Raw genomic sequence first — 22464 nt, 5'->3', positions numbered from 1 at the left:
AACAAATGAGTTTCGCAAGGCTTATTCAGTGAGCAATCAAGCAGCTGAACAGTTTTCCATGTAATTCAATGCCGACCCTGTCAAATGCACTCAGAAATACAGACAGCATCTGAAATGTCCTTCACATGGTGAGTGCATGGACTGGGAGAGAGAAGGGAGGCCCAGAAAAATTAAACTGGTCCAGGTATTGTGAAAGGGTTGTGTTGTGTATTGAATGCACAAAGGTGACCAAGCTTCTGAGAGTGAAGATGCTGCTCACAGCCAGCTGGGCTGCTCTAAATGTCCTTGCTTGCACTCTCAGCTTTCTCCAGCTGTGAGCTGAAGTGCACTGGCTTCAACTTGAGTGAGAGATGAACAGCAGTGGCGATTCAGCCATGAGGGTCATTTCTTAAGCTGCTGAAACATTCAATTATTTGATCACTCCCTAAGAAGAAAACCTAACTTTGAGCCCGAACTCACCACCAGCCAGATTAGCCTGGAGTGCAAGTAGGGATATACATGTTCTGAAATTTTCATAGCACTTCAGAAAAATTCTCTTCCAGGGATTGCTCAGGAGAGAACACGGTTGGACAGTTGCTGAGCCAAGGGTGGAAAGCTGAGGAGGAGGTGTCTGGGAGGAGTTGTTCCATCCTTCTCTGCCAGTTATTAATGCCTCAAATGTGCACTGCTTTGGTAAACACATCTTCTGCCAGCTCCATCCATCCTGCCCAGCTTCCTGGCACACAGATTTGGGCAACCGTTCTTCTCTTTGGAACAATCACTTGCACTCCCACACATACTTCCTTAGTTGGAGTTTTCACATTAAATCACTAAAGGTACAGAATCTACCCATTTTAAAAGACTATATAAAAATGAATATGTATTTATGCACACACACACACACATATGCACATGCACTTCTAGCCCGAGAAGCTTGTCTGAACCCTGAAAATTTCAAACTTTCTCCTTCTGTTTCTTGGCAACTGAAAGCTTGAATTAATTTTCAGGGCTGTCTCCTTTATCCCAAGCTTCTTCCATCTGCCTGTTAACATTCTCTTGCACCTTCTATCTTCCTGGCTCCAGAGTAGCCCTGTATCAGAAGGGCAGATCTAACACCTCATAGTGCACTGGCACTTGCTGCACAGCTCTCACCGTACCATTTAGGTCACACACATTACTTGAGGATGTCAGAGTCTTGGCAACACGCACCACCACGTCACGCTGCCGTTCAACTGGGCTGCCATTTGTTTCCTAACAGCTTACAGACATCACTAGCAGGAAAAATGGAAAAGGCAGCCTGACATCACCCTCATGAAAGCAGGTCGCAGGTGCAAGAATGCTCTGATCACTTTTAATGCTATTGCTGTGGGACCCACAGCAGCAGCTAAGACAAATGACTGCAGTATTTCATTTGACTTATAGCACGATTACTATTTATACGTTTAGATGCTAAAAGCCCAAATAAATCTGTTAATGTTAAGAATGAACAATGATTTTAACTCTGGATCTTACATACTGGGAAAGGCCATCAATTTGTTAAAACCCAGAACCATTTAGACATAATCATGTCCCTTCTGATAATACTGTAGCTGCAGACAGTAACAGCTGTTACAAAGCTTCCTGACATTCCCTTCGCTTCATTTTCAGCTTATAGTTTTCTACTTCTTTAGCTTCTTGGACCAACAACATATTTGCAGTGGGTACACCTCCAGGCTTTCTGTTGTTGAAAATCTCAGCCCAAATGTTGCTGTTGCTACAGAACACAGGAGCAGAGAAATTATAGCACATTTCCCTCTGAAAATACCACACTTCACAATAAGGACTTGAAATTTAACATGGGAGAAATGCTGTCAGGGAAATACCCATTGCTGTAGCCATATATATAGCAACTGTCAAAAAACCCCATAGCTGGAAAAATCTCAAAAGAAGCTTTAAAAACCCCATAGCTGGAAAAATCTCAAAAGCTTAGATTATAGTACCTAAATTCACCAGAGACTTCAATCGGCCTCAGGCTGAGTAACACTTGGTGGTTTTTTTAAGTACTAAGTGGGAAATGTCTTAGATTGAACAGAAAGGAAAGAAAGAAATGTCAGACTTGTGACTCAGCACAGTGGGAAAAGCTTGTTCTGCAATACATCCAGCCACTGGATGGGAGAGGCTTGCTTCATGTGTTGTGGAAGCTGGAAGAGTAGGATAACAAGGCAGGGACCTGCAAGAACCATAAGGAAGGTCACACACTTAAGGCAGAAGGGTACTGCCCTCTAAGAGGTGGAATCTGTCCCTGTCCCTCCCTCCATAAAAACAGTCCGAAAATGAAATAACTGATCAAGGACTAGGACTGCCTTTTCTAGAAAACAGAGACAACTTAAAAGATCATTAACTCAAGAGTTCGGCTACTGAACAAAGAAGTAGCTGTATCTTCTGAAATTCCCTTTCTATCAGCAGCTGCAAATGTGTGAAAGGGAGAAAGCAAGGAGCTCAAGCACTGAGAGCCACTACCAGACCTCCTAAACTGGCAAGTTTATGTTGCTTTACCACAGTTGTGAGTAATGGTGGCTGCTGAGTAAATAGTTTCAACTTGAAACAAAGGCATTCCTTCCTTGCCATTCAGTAATAGCACATTTTTCATGCCAAAACTTTTTTCTTAGTTTATGAAGATAAACCTAACCACAGAAGCTGACATGCATAAAATATAAAAAACTTATAAATAGAAAAAATATAAAATATTATAAAACTATAAAATCTTATAAAATATAAAAAAAAACTAGTGGAAATTCAGAGTTAGTTAAATAACAGGAATCAGTCATAAGAACTGAATGGTAAAAAAAAAACAAAAGGCAAAAGAAACCTCATGGATTTAGTCCCCCAGTAAAAGGTTACACTGGCATTTCTGAAGAATGATACAGAAATGGGTACTTTGCAGCACGTACCGAATTCCAGAGGGAATCCATGAAGATTTGCTATTTCTCTTGGGGTAAAGTACCTCAGTTTTAGCGTCGACAATTTCATAAGCTTCTCTTCTTCTGGTAACTCCTCAATGTGTTTAAACACTGATTCAAGCTATGAAAAATAGCCAAAACAACAAGTATCACTGATGCAGGCCAAATATGTAAAATTTAACACTCACATAGAAACAACATTTCTTTAATTATCCCAGTGCTAAAGACAATAACGTGTTTTGCTTGAAAGTATGACTGGTGGTATATTTTTGTAGCCAGTATCTCAACACATGGACTTGCAAGAAAGAAATCAACGTTGCCATGAGGGCATTCATCATTTCTCCCTCCAGTTACAAGCTATACCAACACTTAATGAGGCAAGCAAAGGACTACAGGCATTTGTTAATGACAGGATAGTGACTTAATGTAACTCCATAGCAGCCCATCCCCACAAATTAAGCTGTATGGATGTAGCTGTTTTAATACATTCACTTTGAGATTATCCTGAATTCCAAAGCTGCCTCCTCCTTGCGCTTAGAAATGCCATATTGTGTTAGTGAAGGGCAGGAGAAGGTGCAGGAGGAGGTGCTTGTGTACAAAACAGCCTCTATGAAAACTCTCTTTGAATGGTGATTCACCGATAGATTTATTTTTACCTTCCCCAATGCCAAAATACCACTTAGTTCACTTTGTGGTGAACTTAGTATTAACAGTAGAACTTTTCCAAATACTACGTCTTCCCAGACAAATAACACTTTTGAAATTCAAACATGTTAAACATTTGACAATATTTACTGGATCATCTGGGTACAAAAAACGGCCCTAGATTCGCAACACTCTACTGCAGTTTATCCATAGAATTAGTAATTTTTTAATGCTTTCACATATCCCTCTGAAACCTCTGACACTACAGATAATAAAATAATAGCAAATCTTATACTCCACTGCAAGAGGAACACAAAATTTTGATTTAAATCAACTATTGTTTAGGAATGAAAAGTAAATGGATTGGAAACTCAGTTGCCACAAATGTAGTTTCAAAAACCTTTCTGCTACAATATTCAGAATAACAAAGCAGAACACAAAAAAACCCCACGAGTTTTAAACCAAATCATACTCATATGTTAGTCTGCACATTCTTACCTGTACATCTACTGCTGTCTGCAGAACAGAGCCTGTGCCTTCTACATAGTGTCCATACCTGAACAAACAACAACAATCTTAAATTAATATTTTCATGGGGCCTCATAGAGCTGACAACTGCAAAGATGCGGGCGGTTACTTAAGTTCCTTTGCTTTGATTAACAAATAGCCTCCTGGATAGATAAAGCAAAAGGCCTTGTTACTAACAATGCCAACCTTTGGAAGGCAGTACCCTATGGACAGGTTCTCTAGGGAAGAGTCTGCAATCAATGCATGAGGGTTTATCCACACTAATGCCTTAGAAGGCAATTATACAAGGCCAAGGAATTCAAGCACAGCATCATCAGATCATCAGAAAGGGCCATCTACATTGCACAAACCAATTTTACATTAAGGCAAAATGTATTAAAGGCCAAGTGGTCCTAGGGGACCTAACTCTCTGTATTGAAAGGAGGACCATTAGTGTCAGCCTCCAGCAATCCATTAGGAACAAAGTGGTTCAGTCACATTTAACTTCTGGTTGCTCGTGCCTTTTCCAAAGAGGGAAGGGATGGGGGATGGCCAGGCATCTATGCAGAGCAGTAGAAGAAAGAAAGAAAAAAATTAAATCCAACTAAAGAGTAAGCAAATTTACATTCTAAAACGATATGATAGCTTTTTTGGATGCTTTGTGGTTGATTGCATAACATGTTTACCTTGTAGTCTCTTCCAGACTTAATTATATTTAAATATAATTACAGACCTTCAGAAACATGTTCTGCTGATCTAACTATGACGGTTTTCGAACATCCTAAACAGAAAGAGACTGAGTCAAGTCAACAGATGGCTTTTGCACAGTGGAAGAACTTTGGAAGATCCCCCACATTACAGTGATCTGGTCTGCAACCATTAAAAGACACTGTTCTCTAGATTAATCTGTGCATCTGTAAAGTCAGTTATAAAGGTCTTTTGCTCCACTTGGGGCCCATTCTGAAGCAAGGCACCAGAACAATTTTTGTTTCTAGCCTTTCTCATCCCTCTCCCTTCAGCACAGACACAGTGACCAACCCTGGCGCAATCTTGAGAATTTCTTTTTCAGTTGGAAAAGCTTACGAGTAGTCCTGCCAATAGCAGGGAGGGCAACACTCATTTTAAAATAACATGCTTACAAATACTCCTTAGGATCAGAACAAAAGGCCCTAAACACTGATGGAGATTAAAAACATACGGAATCAAACCGTGTTGTAAATACATCACCTTTAATTGATTAGCTGTGTTCTGAAAACGCAGCAAGTTTAACAATATAACACACAAAGCACTGAGAAATACTGATGATCTTATACAGCATTGGATCGTATTTCAGATTAATAGATCTGAGCCAAAAGAAATACATGAGGTTAATTTTAAGGCGGTATTTTAGAGGTTTATTTGGAGAAAAGAATCTTTTAATAGGATTCATGTTATATAAAATACTCCCCTAAATAACTAGAGTACAGAACTCCTCACAAAAGAAAAATCCAGCTGGTGTAAAAAATGGTTTGGGGTCGGGGGAGCGTGTGCTGGTTTTTATAACACAAATGTGGGCAAATAGCCAAAGTCAGCTGGCCCGTTATTATTATTCTAGCTGCTGACTACAGAAAAATTAACATTCCTACCTTAGACTCAGAACATAATTGAACATGGAAATATCTGGCACAGTAAAAAAAGATGCATTGATTTTCTGACATTTTACTACCAGATATAATGAAAGAAGTTGGCTTAAGAAATTACAGTCTTCCATTTTCATCCAACTCAAGATTTATTTTTTCCTCCTCCATTTCTGTAAGCTTTAAAAAAAACTTTTTAATTTCATACACATAATATATTATTTCTGGGTATATTGTGTCCTATATTCTGACTAACAAAAATTTAATTTCCACAATGCTAGAGATAGTTTCTGTAACTAATATTACACTATTTTAGAAGGCATTGCTTCTCTTGCCAACAGCATAGCAAGAATTTACAAGTCCAGAATGATTCTATCTAAAGAAGTATTTTTCATTTGTTCTGTCCTTTAAAATGGACGATTCCCTCTCACAACTTCAGTCACCACAAACATACTCCTGAGAGAAACCATGGCGTCTGTAGTCTCAAGGAAATCCACAATCATTTTCAATTGCCTAGGAGTCTAAGGTCATAAGGAAACATGGGATCATCTGCTCAATCTCTTGTCACAGGCCGTTACATTTTGCCCTCTGCTCCAGCCAAGCCTTTCAGAAGACATACCAGCATGACAAAGGCAGAAAGGCAAAAACCCCTGCTAAAATACTGGTGTTTGTGATCCCTGAATTAGCAAGGACTGAGAAATGCATACCTGGATTTATCCTAATCACACAAACCTTGCTGGAAATATCTGAAGACCAGTCAAAACTGAGGGAAATTTTTCTCCCAGTCTCCAAGCTGATGATCAGTATGACTTGTCGTACAAACGACAAGACCAGAGGAAATGGTCTGAAGTTGCAGCAAGGGAGATTTAGATTAGATATTAGAAAGAACTACTTTACTGAGAGGGTGGTCAGGCCCTGGAACAGCCTGCCCAGGGAGGGGGTGGAGTCACCATCCCTGGAGGGATTTAAGAAACGTATAGACATGGCTCTTCAGGGCATGCTCTAGTGCCCAAGGTTATTGGTTTATGGTGAGGTGTTGAGTGTGGGGGTTAGTTGGTGGGTGCGGTGTTTTTGGTGGGCGTTTGGTGTGGTGTGGTGTTGGTTGTGGGGATTTGGGTTTTTTTGGGTTTTTTTGGGGTTTTTTTTTTGTGGTTGGACTCGATCTCAGAGGTCCCTTCCAACCACTAAGATTCTGTGATTCTGTGATTACAAGAAAGACAACAGACAGGCACCTCAGCAGAGGGATTCTTTCTACTACTTGGAAGTGCTGTTCTGCTCCTTTTAGGGTCCTCCTTCCTAAATTTCATGCTTCAGAGAAACACAAAACCAGAACTCCTAGAACACATACATCAGCAACTTATTCTTCAGAAAGTGACCTGGATGAAGCCTGAGATGTGATTATCATCTTTTTCTTAATGAAAAGCTGTAAATGATATGACCACAGTTGAGAACCGTGTTGGAAACCTTCCCTCCCAAAGGCTCTTAAAAATGGGAACAAAGACAGTAAATTAGATTCCTACATTTTGAGCCAAGAAGAACTACCACAGCTATCTGGCCTGGTTCCTCCCACATCAGCAGAAGGGCGACAGTCACGTTCCACGTCAGATTTCCCACCGCTACATACAAAGCCTTCCCATTAACTCCTCAGGAGCCTCCTTCAGGCTGATTTTGATAAATATGACCACAAACTACCATAATGTATTCTAGCAAAACCACAAGTGGCCAATGTATTTTTGACGACACCTAAGGCATATGTGAGATACACAAGGAATCATTCTGGCCTAAGGTTTTTATTTGACTATACTAGTTCAGAAACAGATCCCATGAGACACCGACTCCCCCACAACTCAAAAGATTGAGGGCATCTGTCAATGAGAGCTGGGGGAAGGGCTTTCCTATTGCACAAATTTTGAACTTTTGAAATGCTTTCTCCTCTCAGCTTTTTTTATTGTCAAAAAGTTGAAATTACAAAATCTGCAGGAACCCTGTCAACCTGGCAGTCTAATGTCTACTGATTAGAAGAAAAGTTATAATTAGCTTTAACTCATCAACTAAGCTGTTTTGTCGAAACATTCTGAGAATTCAAAAAAAAAAAAATCTAATCTGAAAAATTCACCAATACTCCAACTGGCATTTTCCAACACAAATGCATTCAGTGCAAAAGCTCTTGACCGGTTTTCTGTGGGGTTTCAGAACACTCAACAACCTCCAGCAGTCAAACTTGAAATTTCAAAGTACAAATCAGACAACGACTAGACAGAAAAGCACTGATGTTCTGCACCATCAAACAGGATTTGAAACGCAGCAGCTTAACTGGTTTTATGACATATGGCCAATCCACAGCTATTCTGACCTCCACAGCTGAAAACTCCAAGAAATCGATAAAACATACAGTGGAGACAGTTTTAATGAGGAATGGATCTGTCATGCATGAGACTTTGTAACTTCATTGAGCAACATAAAAAAATTCATTAATGAATCAGTACTATACCAGTCTACTGGAACCATATTTCCGCAGGGGTAATTAAGCTTCTGTGAAGGTCAACAACAAATGGCACTGTCTTTTGTGAATGCCTTTTTGGAGTGGGCACATGATGTTCTGCCAGACAGATTCTCATGCTGGCATTCCACTGGACCAGGAAGCACACTACATAAGGAGGTTTTTTTCTCCAGAAGCCTGGAGTTTTTTTGATGAAATGGCCCTCCTTGTTCTTACAGTACACAAGTATAAACACACTTAAAATTTCAGGACATGCAAGACATCATCTTTGCAGCTTACCCTTTTGTAAAGCATGTGGATCTGCGGCAGGTAGGTTTAACGATGTCTAACAAGAAAGCGTAGCGCAATAAGGACTTTGGCGGTAAGAAATACTGACTCATTTCTTCCTTTTCCTCTTCTAAGAAATCTTTTAACATTTGAATAGAGGAATCATTGTCCTGATCACGTTTCCTTTCCATTTCCTCTACTGTTTCAAGCTTAAAAAGAAAAGTTCCTTTTGGTAAACTCGTCTTGCTGCTGCAATCAGGACCAACATTTGGATCCAGTTTCTTCTCTTCAGAAGACGAGGAAGAAATAGCTTCATGCACTTTGCCAGCAACTTTGTCCTTGACTAAGCCTTCTAGATTCTGATCTGGGAATCTTGTCAAAATCTAGGAACAAATTGTGAGAATAATATTAAAGAACTGCATTTGATAAACAACTTGAGAGCTGACTCTGCAGTGAAATAAGAATTCCTTCAGAGATGCTCAAAATAGAACCATAGAATAGAATCATAGAATTGTCCAGGCCGGAAGGGACCTCCAAAGGCCATCTAGTCCGACCCCCCCACAGTCAACAGGGACACCCCCAACTAGACCAGGTTGCCCAGGGCCTCGTCGAGCCTCACCTTGAATATCTCCAGGGATGGGACCTTAGCCACCTCCCTGGGCAACCTGTGCCAGTGCTCCACCACCCTCATTCAATGCTATTTTCATGAAGATTGCAAAAACGGTTAACATCAAGATGTGCTGACCTACCAGCAATGATGTCAGGAACAACCACAAATAATTGCCTTTGCAAAAAGACCTTTCCAAGGGTGTGAAAAGGGTAGCAGAATACATTGTTTTCTAGCCTACTAACAGCCACTGACCCCCAACTATTTAGAGCCATCTAAGCTGCTGGCATGCATTTCAGTCCTTAGAAAACTTAGTATTAAGGCTGAAAAGAGAGACAGAATTAAATTCTCTGTTGATACCTCTCCATTCATCAACACACACCACTACACTGAAAATTTAGCACCCAATCTTCATGAAACAAAGCAAATTCAAGTACCACTAACGGACTCACCTGACCAGGAGCTTGAAAGGAAAATGGCTCTTGGTGAAGCTTTGCAATTAGAAAGTATCGCAGCCTAGAATTGGGAATGCCAAGCTGTAAGGAAAATCCACAATCCTTTAGTCCATGTGATAAAGAGTGGTCTACAGTGTCATACAAGTTATCTACCATTATATACACTAATAGAACTATGCCGCACAAATATATATCCTAAACATTTATAACTTCTGTGCCTAGGTATTTTCAAGGAAACAAGTGGGTAATTATTCTTTGTACCTCATTGTTTTTGCTTTCTCTGTAATTGAACAGGAATGTAAACAAACTTTTGTGCAAGGTAAGAAGAAAAACACCATGCCTCATGATTTCTTGGGACAGGTACTACCCGTTTTCTTTTAAAAAAGCAAAAAGGCATCTCCTTGCCTTTTTAAACAAGGAATTATCAGACATCTAATAATGAAACAAATGCACCTCAACTGGTTTTCAAGCTACCCTCTATCAGCTTCTCTAAGATATATACAGTACTTCACCGATTCCACAGTCTTGTATAACCTGAAATCTCTGTCAACTCTGTTTTCAGTTGCCAGGGAAACAGGCAAACAAAGCCCCTCCTCCCCCAAATGACACAGTCACATTTTCTGTGCTGGGAAATCCACAGGCATCAGCACTTCCAAAGCAATGAGGCTCCTGCAGGGAAAACCACCCTCCCGGTCATGATGTAAGTTCATGCCTTCTTGAATAATATCAAATGGTAGGAAAGCAATATGGGACCAGGAGCTGAACAAGAACAACAGTATGATTTTGCCAGGACAGTGAGGAGAAATCAGGAGTGACGCTTTTCATTCAGAAGAGTATGCTCTGGGCATGACTCTCTTTTCTAATGCAGTGGATCACTTGAAAATGTTTTTGGGCTCAGCGCAGTTTGAACAGTTAAATCATGTTAGAGCAATTTTAGTACTCACACAGGTTGGAGACAAGAGAAATTCTTGATATTGAAATCCACATGATTCTAGTGTTTGCAAAAGTTCATTTCTGGCAGTGAAAAAAATCAAAAAGCAATTACTCCCTTCAAACAATCCTTAGGCCCTTTTTAATCTTAAATAAAGTCATTAAATGCATCACCTTAGGTACCAAGACATTCAGCACATTCAGTGAAAGAACTGTACAGAGAATTACAGATAACAAGTCATTCATTTCTGAACTTGAGGAGACAACACACCAAGTTCAGTGTTGGCACAGCCAAAAATGACACATTCTCGGGTATCTCACACCTACTTTGGTGCAAACACTCCTTCAAAAAATATCCCATCTCTAGGAGAGTACTTATAGCATGTTAACAAGGAATATAATCAGAGGGCAAGACATTCTCTTTACTGTGAATTATAAAACAAGAGATTAAAACAACTACAAATAGCTCACTACTCTGTTCCCATTATTGGCATCAGCTAAGCCTAACAAAAGGGCTAACTCAAGGGATGACAAAAATTGGTGGCTGATAATAACAGTGAGTTAGGACTGTACTTCATAAACAATGGAAAATCACTGAAATTGAAACCTCCTTAAAAAGAGGTTTCCTTGCCTTTTCTATTCCATGCAGGCTGCACTAGGTTGAACTATACAGAAAGCATGAGCTGTGACCCGTCCCTGACACTGTAAGTGACACCACATTCCAAGCATTGTAAGAGAAAGCAAGCCATCTGACTGGGGGGTTTTCTGAACTACAACTTGTTCCACACACTGCCCAGCAAGGTGTAGCCTTGGGAATCACAGCGTCCACAGCAGCAGCCTGCACCTCCAGCAGTGCCCAAGCCTTCACAGAAGACTGCTGCCCACCTGAGCAGTGAGAGAGCTGACCGTGTCTCCCAGCTGCCTGCCGTACTCATGAAGGACCATGCTGTGAAGGGTAGGTGCTCTCTTTCAGGAATGCTATGGAAAGATCCTACTTTATTCCAGCAAGAAATGAGAAGGAAGACCGTAACTCTACTCTGCAGTGGTGAGGCCACAACTGGAGTACTGCGTCCAGTTCTGGGCTCCCCAGTTCAAGAGGGACAGGGAACTACTGGAAAGAGTCCAGCGAAGGGCAACAAAGATGATTCAAGGACTGGAGCATCTCCCTGATGAGGAAAGACTGAGAGAGCTGGGACTCTTTAGTCTGGAGAAGAGAAGGCTGAGGGGAGACCTTATCAATGCCTACAAGTATCTCAAGGGAGGGTTGAAGGAGGAGGGAGCCAGACTCTTTTCAGTGGTTCCCAGTGAGAGGACGAGGGGCAACGGGCACAAGTTGGAACATAAGAGGTTCCACTCAAATATGAGGAGAAACTTCTTCACAGTGAGGGTGACAGAGCCCTGGAACAGGCTGCCCAGGGAGGGTGTGGAGTCCCCTTCCTTGGAGATTTTCAAGCCCCGCCTGGATGCTCCTGAGTAACATGCTCTGACAAGCTCTAGGCAATCCTGCTTCAGCAGGGGAGTTGGACTAGATGATCTCTATGGTCCCTTCCAACTCTAAAAAGTCAGTGAAATTCAGTGAAATTCAGTAACCTCTTGTCTCCTGCTCTGTCCGCAAGAGAGGGGAATACTCCTGCCGTTATTAGGTACCCTCACTGACAACCTTCCTCTTCCCCATTTCAGACAAAGACTATACAGAGTTTTCATACTGTATCTCTGGACCATTTGATGGGAATCCTGAACCAGGGATAATCTACTATCAGCAGAGGTACTGAAGTAAGCCTCTACGTACTGTGATCTTCACACAGTACACCATGGCCTTCTGTCACAGATAAAACCCTAAAAACTTCAAGTACTATACCTACTGTTATTTTTCTTTAAAAATTAATATTGACCCTTTCTAAAGGACACACGATCATCAAATAATATCAATGGAGTCTATTTGTTATAACATATTATCTGCTTATAGAAATAAATACTTATTTAGCATGTTCCTTTCACAGTCTAAGACTTCCATTTCTAAATTGAAGCAGTATTTTTAACCCACAGCTGCCAGGTGTCCCATCTCACTGTTTTGCCAACTTAAATTCTAGGAAATGAAAATCCTGCCTTCCCCTTCTAAAGAAGATGTCCTTTATTGAAAACCTGCATAAATTAGACTTTACCTCGCAGAAGAGGATTCAAATCCTTTAACATTTTCTAAAAGTAAGTACTTTGGAAGCTTCTGGAGCCTACAAGGAAAAAAAGAGAAAAGATAAAAAAATCAGAGGAGCAAGATGTAAGCTACATTATATTCATCCACAGATTTGTTTAGCTATAAGAAAGATCATAGTATTTCCACATGATGCTAGCTGTCAAAGTTTAGCATCCTTAAAAAAAAGTACCTCAACTTTCACGGTTGCCCAGATCCACCATTCCCATCTGAATTAAAAATGTGGACTGCTTGGAACTATAAAAACCAACAAAACCCACTTATGTTCAGATCAACTGCTGTAACCTCCTGTAACCCATGCATGTACTTCTGAAAATGCTTACTGCTGTTCATTTCCTAAAGCATAAGATTATTATTCAACAGATTGAGTTTGTAATAGGAAAGATAACTGTCAGAACAAAAGAGATTACTATTTAGCCATGGAACAGAAAACTTTTGTTTTAAAGTGCCTAAACCTGAAATCAATGTCAGAATGTCATATCAACTTTAGTGATAACACATCAGAACCAGAATTCATCTAATTGCTTTAATAAATACAACATGTTTAGAGCTCAAACTGTAGATAGTACCAATTTTCTATACTTAACTTTTTCATTTAGGAAGGGGAGGGGGGAGAAGGGGGAAAGGAGTGCCTGAGGTTTAGCAAGATCAGTGCAGAGGTCTGGAAATAGGCTTTTTCCAAAACAGCACATAAAAATCTCTGGAGAAAGGAACACGCCCAACCTCTGCCAGGGACCCTTCTAACAATTTAGAAGCACTGGTGATTCAGATTCAAGTCTCTGGGCACATTCCCTGGCACTGATTAATTCTCTAGTAAGGCTAATGTAGGCATAGTGTGTTTGTCACACGCTGGGATCTCAGAACAACATCTAGAAAAAGGATACTGACTAGGCATAGTGTGTTTGTCACACGCTGGGATCTCAGAACAACATATAGAGAGCAGAGAGCAGTCCCATGCTAATTTAAATCAGTAAGTGACTTTGGACTTCCACCTGTACAAATCACAGCAGAATTTGTTTTAGCGTGTTCTTAACTACCATTAATTAAAGACGTTTACATGAAGAATTAAAGAACTAAAGCACTTCACAAGAAATAGGAAAATGTACAAGATACTAAAAGCTTAAAAAATTTAAAATTTAAAAATACTAAAAATAGCACAAAAAAAAAAAATTCTAAACAGAAAAAAGCAGCAGCAGCCGAATTTCCTGCAGAGCAATGGAGAATATATCTGTTGGTATTTTTACCCACACCCAACATCATCATCACTTACTACAAAACTGATTTTTAAAGTAATGAGTCCAAAGCATAGCCTGAAATGCAAGAGCTCATGCAGGATCAACAGATCACAAGACAAGTAATCGCGATACAAAGAGTGTGTGTTAAGTACTTGGCAGGTATTAACCTTACAAATGGGTCTGTAAAAGTAGCACTTTGGCATCTTAGCATTGGATTTCCCTGGGTTATGGCTTGGACAGGATAAACAGACAGTATCTGGACCATTTGGGTCAGACCCTCTTTGCTGGCTGAGCGAGCGCTCCAATGATTTCCCAAGTCTTTCCAATTCCTGAAATTGTCCTTCCCATATCTCTAATATTTGTCTTCCCAGGCTATCTTTGAGCTTCATTTAAGCTCCATTTCATTATAAAAGCCTGAACGTAAGATGGGAACAGCCAAGGGATAAGATTATTTTATAGTTTCCATAAACTGAACGCATGCTGTACCAATTTAGAATGCAAAGTGCTTAATTCCTATATTAAGAATTTCCCTTTTTTGGGCTGAAATACTCCGTACTCAATGTCTGGCAAACATATCATACCCAAAAAATACACAAACGCTATCTCAGTAAAACATAAATCTATTAGACCTGAGGAACGCTGCAGAAGCCACCATCTTGAGCCTATTACAGCCTGCCTTCAGTAAGTACTGCCTCCAGAAACAACCTGCCCAAGGGAGATAAGGGCCATCAGCAGGCTCTCATGGGGTGTTGAGATAAGTGCCACAGCCAAGCCCAGCTCCTTTGCATCGTCATGACGAGAAACACAGGTCCTGCAGTCTCCAAAGCTTTGGTTTTGAGAAGGAAAAGCTTCTACCCTTTATCCAGCTAAGCCCACAGCAACAAGGAAGCAATATTTCCATATTAACACACAACAGTGTCCCAAGAGCAGCCAGCTCCTTAGCTGTGTCCCAGTTTAACAGAAAGGAACACTGAGGTCAGGATTTTCTTAAGGATAAGGAAGGTACTATTATGCTGACAAATTATTAACGTACACTCTATTTGCTGTTTTTAATTTATCATTTTGAAAGGTCAATCTGGAGGACTGAACTCCATTCATTGTTCCAGAAAGATACCCATCCTATGCAACTTTTTTGTGTCTCTGCTAGAAATGGAGGAGTAATAATAATAATAATCCTTGGTTTTACCTATTAGTTGCCTTACTAGGCCACAGAATCTGCTTTATGTTCTGTTTTGTGTTCTTTGCCACAGATTTCTCAGGTGATCCCAGCTAAGCCACTCAGCCCTTCTTGTGTCTGTGTTCTCTATCCGCTGATGACAAGGGCAAAAATGCAGACCCATTTAATGTTGCTGGCTGCAAAAAAAAGTTGTTTCTGGAAGAAGGATGAAGACTCTTTTCTCCCACTGTTAAAAGAAAGGCTGTTGTCTGTCCCAGTTTCCTTCTGTGCAGAAAGTGTTCATTAAATAAACCAAAGGAAAAAAAGAGACAGGCAAACCTCCCTTCGTCTTCCTCGAATTCTGAAAGCAAGATTAACCAAGATTAACCAAGAAAGGAATCTAGAGCTGTCCCAGTCTCCAGCAGAAACAGGACTGCCAGGAATGGTGTCTGCTGGGCTGTAACCGATGCAAATCCTCAGGCTCATGCCAATTGGTGCCAAGGAACATCTCAATCCAGAAGCAGAGATTTCTGCTGGGTAACCTCCCTTAGCAACTGCTTGCTTCACTTCCCCAAGAAGGGTTCCTACACTGTTATGCATCTCTTCCTAAAAAAGACTATGAGCATTAACTGGAGCTGATTTTTAACACTCTCAGTAAGACCAATTTAGGTCAGCAAAACTCACTTTGTATGAATTTACTGTTTCAAAATTTAAGGCATAAATAACACAAATAATTATGGCTACTTTATTAGGGACTGGGGGCAAAATGACAGATCAATATAAATACAAGGGCACTGTTCAGACAATGCAGTTCTATTTGAATTCTTTAGTATTACTACTCAAAACAAGAGACTGTGTGTTTTTAGTTTGTAGCACAATCTGCCCCAAGATATCTGGAAGCAACACCAAAGATACAGAACAGACGCTTTACAAAAGAATGGAAGGGGATGTTAGATGTATCGTAATAACAAACCAGTAACTTATTTAAACAACCTTTCAAATGTTACCCATTCAAAAAGTGACTAAATGTTGAATCAAAGCTTTTTTTACCTGGTATTTCAAACAATTTTATATTTCCACTATGCCCATTAGCAAACTGCTGTATTACCTACTCCTGCTTCTACATAAAGTTAGTGCAAGTTTGATGTTAAACTTGTCAATCTTTTTTTTTCTATTTATGATATAGCCACAGTTTAAACAGACACACAATAAAAAGAGGATCAAACAATAAAAGCATATACAGTAACTATGAGATGATAGTGACATTAGTAAAATACAAGTAGTGTAAATTACATATGATCATGTGAAAATAAACAAGTAATTCAATAACAATACTAGTACTATACCTGTAAAACATTACAGATGACTTATCATTGAAATATAAACGAGCTACTTGGTTACAACAAAGGCTTAAGAACTGGGGTAGAAGTGCATTTATACCTTGGGAGAATATCAAGGATATAGAGAAAGCTCTTTGTCCGTGGATCGGTTACATCACCTCGCAGGCCGGTTCTAGGGAAGAAGAAAGAAACAGCCCCGTATGACTCAGAGCAGACTGACATTTGGCTTCTGTTTTTCTACAGAATCCTGACACGTTTGGCTTTGAGTTTCAAAAAGGGATTCTGCAAAAGCATGGTGTACAGACAGGAGGACCTGCGCACAGAGACAGTGTCCCAAGAAATGCTCCAAGGAATGAAAGCCTGGCCCTGGCATCCATCAGCTCACAGGGAGGTTAAAACTGAAGCATTCGCTAATGAAATCCACTCCCCACGTCTGCAAAGCATTTAGCATTCTGGGCTTGTCCAGCAAACTCCTTGAACATTCTCAGCTCTGAAAGAACAAAACCACCCCACTGGGCTCCTGGGAACACCCCGCTATTTTACATTGAATATATTAAACTATTCCTAGGAATTAAAGCCTCGGTGCTCACCATTTTACAGGACTGAGCCCCATGTGAGTAACTTTGTAACCAATTTTGTAACAATAAACTCAACAGCTCACGTAGGTTATAAAAACGATAATATAATATAACCATGCCAGGTGTGTGTTCCCCTAACTTATACTCGTATGAGCTCTTAAAAAAGAATAAAGCCTTGGTAGAATAGCTTTAGCACCTCTCTAAATTAATGAGACAGACACAGTTTTTAGTTTTCACCGTATTGTTAAAAAAATGAAATTAAAGGAATGATTCCTATACACATCATAGGTTTGCACAAATACATTTTTATAGATCAGCACGACTTTGGAGGGATTGCTTTTTAATCTTAGAGCACCCAATGTGATATACTTGCTTACACAAGCAGTTTCAACACTATCAACAGACTTAAAAATGGAAGTACTATTTTGCATAAGTATAGGTACTAGAGTCTTACCTCCACTGGTCACTGCTGCCAAACGATATGAATTTGAAACTAGTCTGACAATTAACACCTCAGGAAGTTCAGTTCGTTCTCAGCAAGATATTTCCCTGTATCATCTACAAAACCATTTCAAAGCCATTATCCTCCTAGTCTTGGTTAAAATAGAAATATTCCTCAGAATAAACTATTTGTGTGCACATACAATTTTCAAAGTACAAATAAAAACAGATTATAGTTTTAGTCTCAGGCAGAAGTAAGAAATTCCAATCCTCTTCCTGGAGTTGCTCCAGGAAAAGATTAGATTGTTATCTAAAGGGAAAAGAAGCACTCCTAAACAGCAAAATCTTTGAATTTCACTGTGAGAGGAATAATACAGTATACAAACTAAATGCTATGAGAAGCTTACTTAAACTGAATTAAAATCTACATTACAAGAAATGTGATCAATAATTAAGATTCAGATTGTTGCATTTCTTCCATCTCGGCAAACATAATGATAAACAGAGCTACAACATTTTTGCTTAGGAAGATAAAGATACCCACATGAACCACACATTGTGTCCCTCTTGAAAACATTCCTCCTCTCATAGTAAATACTGCAATACTGCGCTTTTGTCCAAAGTGGGCTATATCTACCTTGTAAATGGCTGACAGGGAGGACTCATCAAAATCATATCAAAAGATAATCTGTCAAATTCTTTCAGTGTTATGCCCTGAATAAGGAAAAAAAAAAAAAAAAGAAGAATGTTGAGTGTTGTAAACTGTATGAAACTCTTTAAGTCATCTTTCTGATGAAACTGCCCCTCTTCCACTATATGCTTCATCTAGCAAAAAACGACCTAAACTCCCATTTGACCTAATAATTTCAATCCTTTCTACCTTAGCAAATCATACAAGGAAAATATACATTAATTGCTTTGAATATGAAGCAAAACCACTAATGATGTTAGCATCTATATGTACTCTTGACATTTTTATCTACTCATTCTTTCAGAAGAGGTGCACAGTGGTTCTTTCAGTAGATCATATCAAAATACTGACTAGTTATTTCTCCCCATCCCTCCTCCAAATAAAGTACCATTATTCAGATATGAAGTCATTGTACATCAAAACCAACATTAACCTATTCAAAACAGGTGAAAAAATACTAGATCTTCTCAAGAGACAAAATATCTGAACAGAAAAGTGGCTCAAGTGTTAACATGACAATTTTTACTGGTCCAGACGGTGGGGTTTAACTCTTAGGAGCTCATTACCCACGCATCCTATAAAGATTACTTCATTCTAGCTTTTGTAAAGTAAAAATCACTCTACTCTGCAAAAATATTTCTGTTTAGAGAAGAAAGAATTATGTCTGTGTCATGAATTAAATGCACAAGTAGAAGTTCCTCTAGACTACATTTTAAACAACACTAAAAGAACAACATGCTAAGGGCCAAGAGAGGAGAAGAATAAAGAACAAGTAACTATGAGCTGGACAAAGAAATCACTGCCTTACATATTTTGAGAGAGATCTACATAGCAAATGTAAAATACCTGCCCACAGACTCTACACAAAAGCTGTTAATTTTTTTCCAATAAATTTCAAGGTCTTACTGACTGTAATTTGACTTTCTAAGGAGGCAATGGCAAGCATTCTTCTTCTTTTCCCATAATAAACTGTAAACTATCATTTACCCTGCAATTATTAAGTGCTGAATAAGCATTTAACCTTTAGCCACCTATTTAAGTCTACTTAAGCTGGTGTCTTAAATCCAATTCAGTATCTTTCACTGTCATGTTGTAAAACTGTAAGAGAAGATTAAGAAGTATACAGTAATTTCTAACTAAATCCAGGCAAAGCTACATGCCTCATTTGCCCCTCAGTTATTAAAACAAAATCCAATTTTACCTAGTTCTTCAAATAATTTTGAAAAGGGGCAGAATTCCTAAAACATTTCATCTATTAAGCCCACAAAAAAATGCACAACTGTGCCATTCAGTATATTTTCTTGTGTTTTACTGAGCTCAACTATAACTACAAAACAAAGGCATGCCTCCAAGTAATTTAATTAAATTCTTTCAAAATACATGAAAATATTTGTTTAATCTAAAGATATTATTTTTGTTATACCTTTACTGGTGGTAAGTAATACCCTTTCACATAGCTTTTCTTGAGGCAGCAGTCAACACTTCCAGGAAAAGACTGCAGTATGAGCATCCCTCTAACTTCAACAAGCAACCATAACACAAGAATTCAAAGTTATTGTAAAACTGCTATATTCATAATGACATATATTAAATCTTTTTGTTTCTCTTGTTACTAATAAGGATAGGGAAGACAACTCACTTCCACAAATGCCAGACTAGAGTAAAAAAGACAGTCGTTACTCACCTCAATTGTCTTTGCCCATAATGGTGTGCTGGGAAAGTTGTGCTTATAAACTTCATTGGCAAGAGTGTTCACATCAACAGCAGCAACAACTTCTGCAGATATGCAGCTTTCTAAAATTAAAAAAAGAATTTGAAAACTGTAGCTTCTCTTTACTACTCTCTTTCTAAAATTAAAAAAAGAATTTGAAAACTTCTCTTTACTTCTCTTTACTACTCTTGGAAAAATGCATTTGTTCAATTGTGGTACAGCTATGCTCAAAAATAAAAGGGAAATAATATCATCAAACTTTGCTGTGTTGCCTTTAAAACTTTATATGAAAAATACACTGTGTTTCTAATCGTACGGCAAATACTTCCCTGCCTTATATATCCAAAACAGAAGCTAACTTCTTAATTTGTAGATACAGTCACACAAACTCCAAATAGGGCACATCTCTACAATGCCTTCCCCCACACTTCTGTTTTCAAAGAATTTAATTCTCTGTGGCCACCAAGCTCCTTAGCCATAGAAATGTAGCCTGAGTCAACCTGCAGAGACATCCTGCTGCTGCCTGAACCTCTCCAGCCACTGACAACTTACAGGAAGTAACTGTGTCATTTTAGAAGTATATTACTTCTCATTGTGATAAAACTGCACCAATAAATATGTTGAGGTATGTCTACTCTTGCAATAAAAGTTTAAGAAGCTGCCCAAAAAACATTTGTGCTTATATTCCAATAAAACCTTGGGCCTTGAACTCAACTGCTGCCTCCTTTGAGTTCAATGTCCCCAAAGTACCAAACATTTTGAAGGACACCACCTGGCAGCTCCTCTTCTCTTGATATCAAAGGAAGTATTTCTGGATGCTTAGCAGTGTTATTGAAAAGAAGAGACCACAGTGTAACAAATCTACTGACAGCTAAAATCCTGAAAGAAAAATACACTAAAAAGAATGTAAATAAGCAACGGTTAATTTATAGAGTAACAGAATAATAGATTCTACAGAAGCTAAATACATAAAAAGAACAGTGTTTAATCCACTGCTCAGCATGTGACACTATTTATTATTATTAATCACAATACCTTCACTGAGGCTTTTATCAAGGGAGATAGGCTGCGGTCACTGCTACAGCCGCAGGCAGGGAACAGTGACCATACCTTCCTGATAGACAAGACCAGTTTCAACCACCAGAAAATCTACATTAGGGTCCTATTACAAACCCCCAGATGAAACCCGGGCGATTTAAAAAAACAAATTTTGTAAACCAAAAGAAACAAGGCAAATAGCCATATGCCTTTGAGCAGTCGCGCAACATACTCAAGTAACACATTAACAAATGACTTAGTGAAACACCTTATTAATTAGTGCTAGTCTGCAAATTATTTACAGTTTGAAAGTATGAAAACCCAATTATGATGTCCCCAGTGGACTTAATTTTGAGTGATGCATTTATCACCCACCTACTATCTTTCAGGTTTTCACAGCCATCTTATGCAAAACTAAGATGAAAGAGAAATCTGGGTATTAGAGAGATTGTAGCAGATATTTTAACAAAGGTCAGCCTGGTTCTCCTGGGTTTATTTGGTGAAACAGGGAGTAAAAAGGAGTTTCACAAGAAAAATGTTTACAGACAGCCACCTATTACGAGTCAACATACAAATCATTGTTTGCAGTTAATGCCTTGACTTCTTGACCATAAACTGTAACTGAAGTATCAAATACAGGTGTGTTCACCGCAGTTAATGCCTTGACTTCTTGACCATAAATTTGGTAACTGAAGTATCAAATCCAGGTGTATTCACTAGGACAACACAGTGACTACACCTGAGGTTAAGGAACAGGTATGTTAACACTGACATCTAGCGTGAAAAGAACGGCACCTGAGCAGCTCCACTCTCTCCATGTACAAGCCTATTCAAGAACCAACAGTTTCATTTGCCTCAAACAAAACTGTAACACCCGAGTAATGAGAATAAGCTTCAAGTAATGTTTAAGAGACTGCTTTTCTAATCTAGGCTTTCTGTTCTAAAACATGTGTTACAGGCCCTCTGGAGGGAAAAGAAAAAGGAAAAAATATAATCAAAAACCTCAAATTATTATCTAAATTAACACACAGTTTAAAAAGAACAATTAGAAAGACTGGCAGAGTGCTTTCTCATGATTCAGATGCTCGTCCTTTTTACTGGCATCAGCCCAATCTCTCCCTGCCTACACGCAAGAGAAAAGAAGTACTGAGGACTTGCACCAAACAACTTTACAGGCCCAAATGCCTGGAAATCCTGACAGACAGCATATAGTTCACAGTCTTTTATCGAATCCTCTTGCAAAACAATGTTCAGCCTAATCCAGAGATGTTAACCCACACGGACAGGAACTTTCCTGAACTGTTCCACCCGGCATCCTCTCTTCCAAATTCAAAGACCTGATAATTTTTTCAAAGCCTCTCCGCCTTTTCACTCAAAAGCTGTGCTCACTTTGGAGTTCCTGTCACACAGCAGACTCCCTCCAAGAGCTGATTAAGCATATTTGTGTGGAAATACCCTGGAAACACATGAAGGAGCTCGAGCAGGCAAGCGGATCTCACACATCCAACCTAACAAAGAAAAGCTTGTGTAAATTTCAAACAATGTGAAAATGACACATTTTTGAAGAACTTCTCCTGAAATTTAAGTAACTCTGACATCAAACTGATACTCCATTTTGCT

At 39.2% G+C, this 22464-nt stretch overlaps 1 protein-coding gene across 6 annotated transcripts in view; it reads right to left on the bottom strand.

Annotated features, from left to right (window-relative positions):
* The window catches only part of TRDMT1 (tRNA aspartic acid methyltransferase 1), a 45894-nt gene that overhangs the window by 1821 nt on the left and 21609 nt on the right, over positions 1 to 22464 (bottom strand). For 5 of the 6 annotated variants that reach the window (XM_014946524.1, XM_014946508.1, XM_014946533.1 and 2 more), the window contains 8 exons: positions 19780 to 19889; positions 16486 to 16557; positions 12608 to 12673; positions 10460 to 10529; positions 9513 to 9596; positions 8466 to 8836; positions 4062 to 4119; positions 2910 to 3039 (listed from right to left, as the gene is read on the bottom strand). In XM_014946524.1, the coding sequence (XP_014802010.1) occupies positions 2910 to 3039; positions 4062 to 4119; positions 8466 to 8836; positions 9513 to 9596; positions 10460 to 10529; positions 12608 to 12673; positions 16486 to 16557; positions 19780 to 19835 (907 nt within the window). In that variant the 5' untranslated portion in view covers positions 19836 to 19889. Of the gene's footprint in view, positions 1 to 2909; positions 3040 to 4061; positions 4120 to 8465; positions 8837 to 9512; positions 9597 to 10459; positions 10530 to 12607; positions 12674 to 16485; positions 16558 to 18041; positions 18119 to 19779; positions 19890 to 22464 lie in introns of all 6 variants that reach the window. The other variant, XM_014946501.1, reaches the window with a different exon arrangement.

Source organism: Calidris pugnax, unplaced genomic scaffold, assembly GCF_001431845.1.
Source record: "Calidris pugnax isolate Ruff unplaced genomic scaffold, ASM143184v1 scaffold19, whole genome shotgun sequence".
Taxonomy (NCBI): domain Eukaryota; kingdom Metazoa; phylum Chordata; class Aves; order Charadriiformes; family Scolopacidae; genus Calidris; species Calidris pugnax.
Note: the sequence above shows the minus strand (reverse complement) of the source record. Positions and strands in the feature narration are given on the sequence as shown.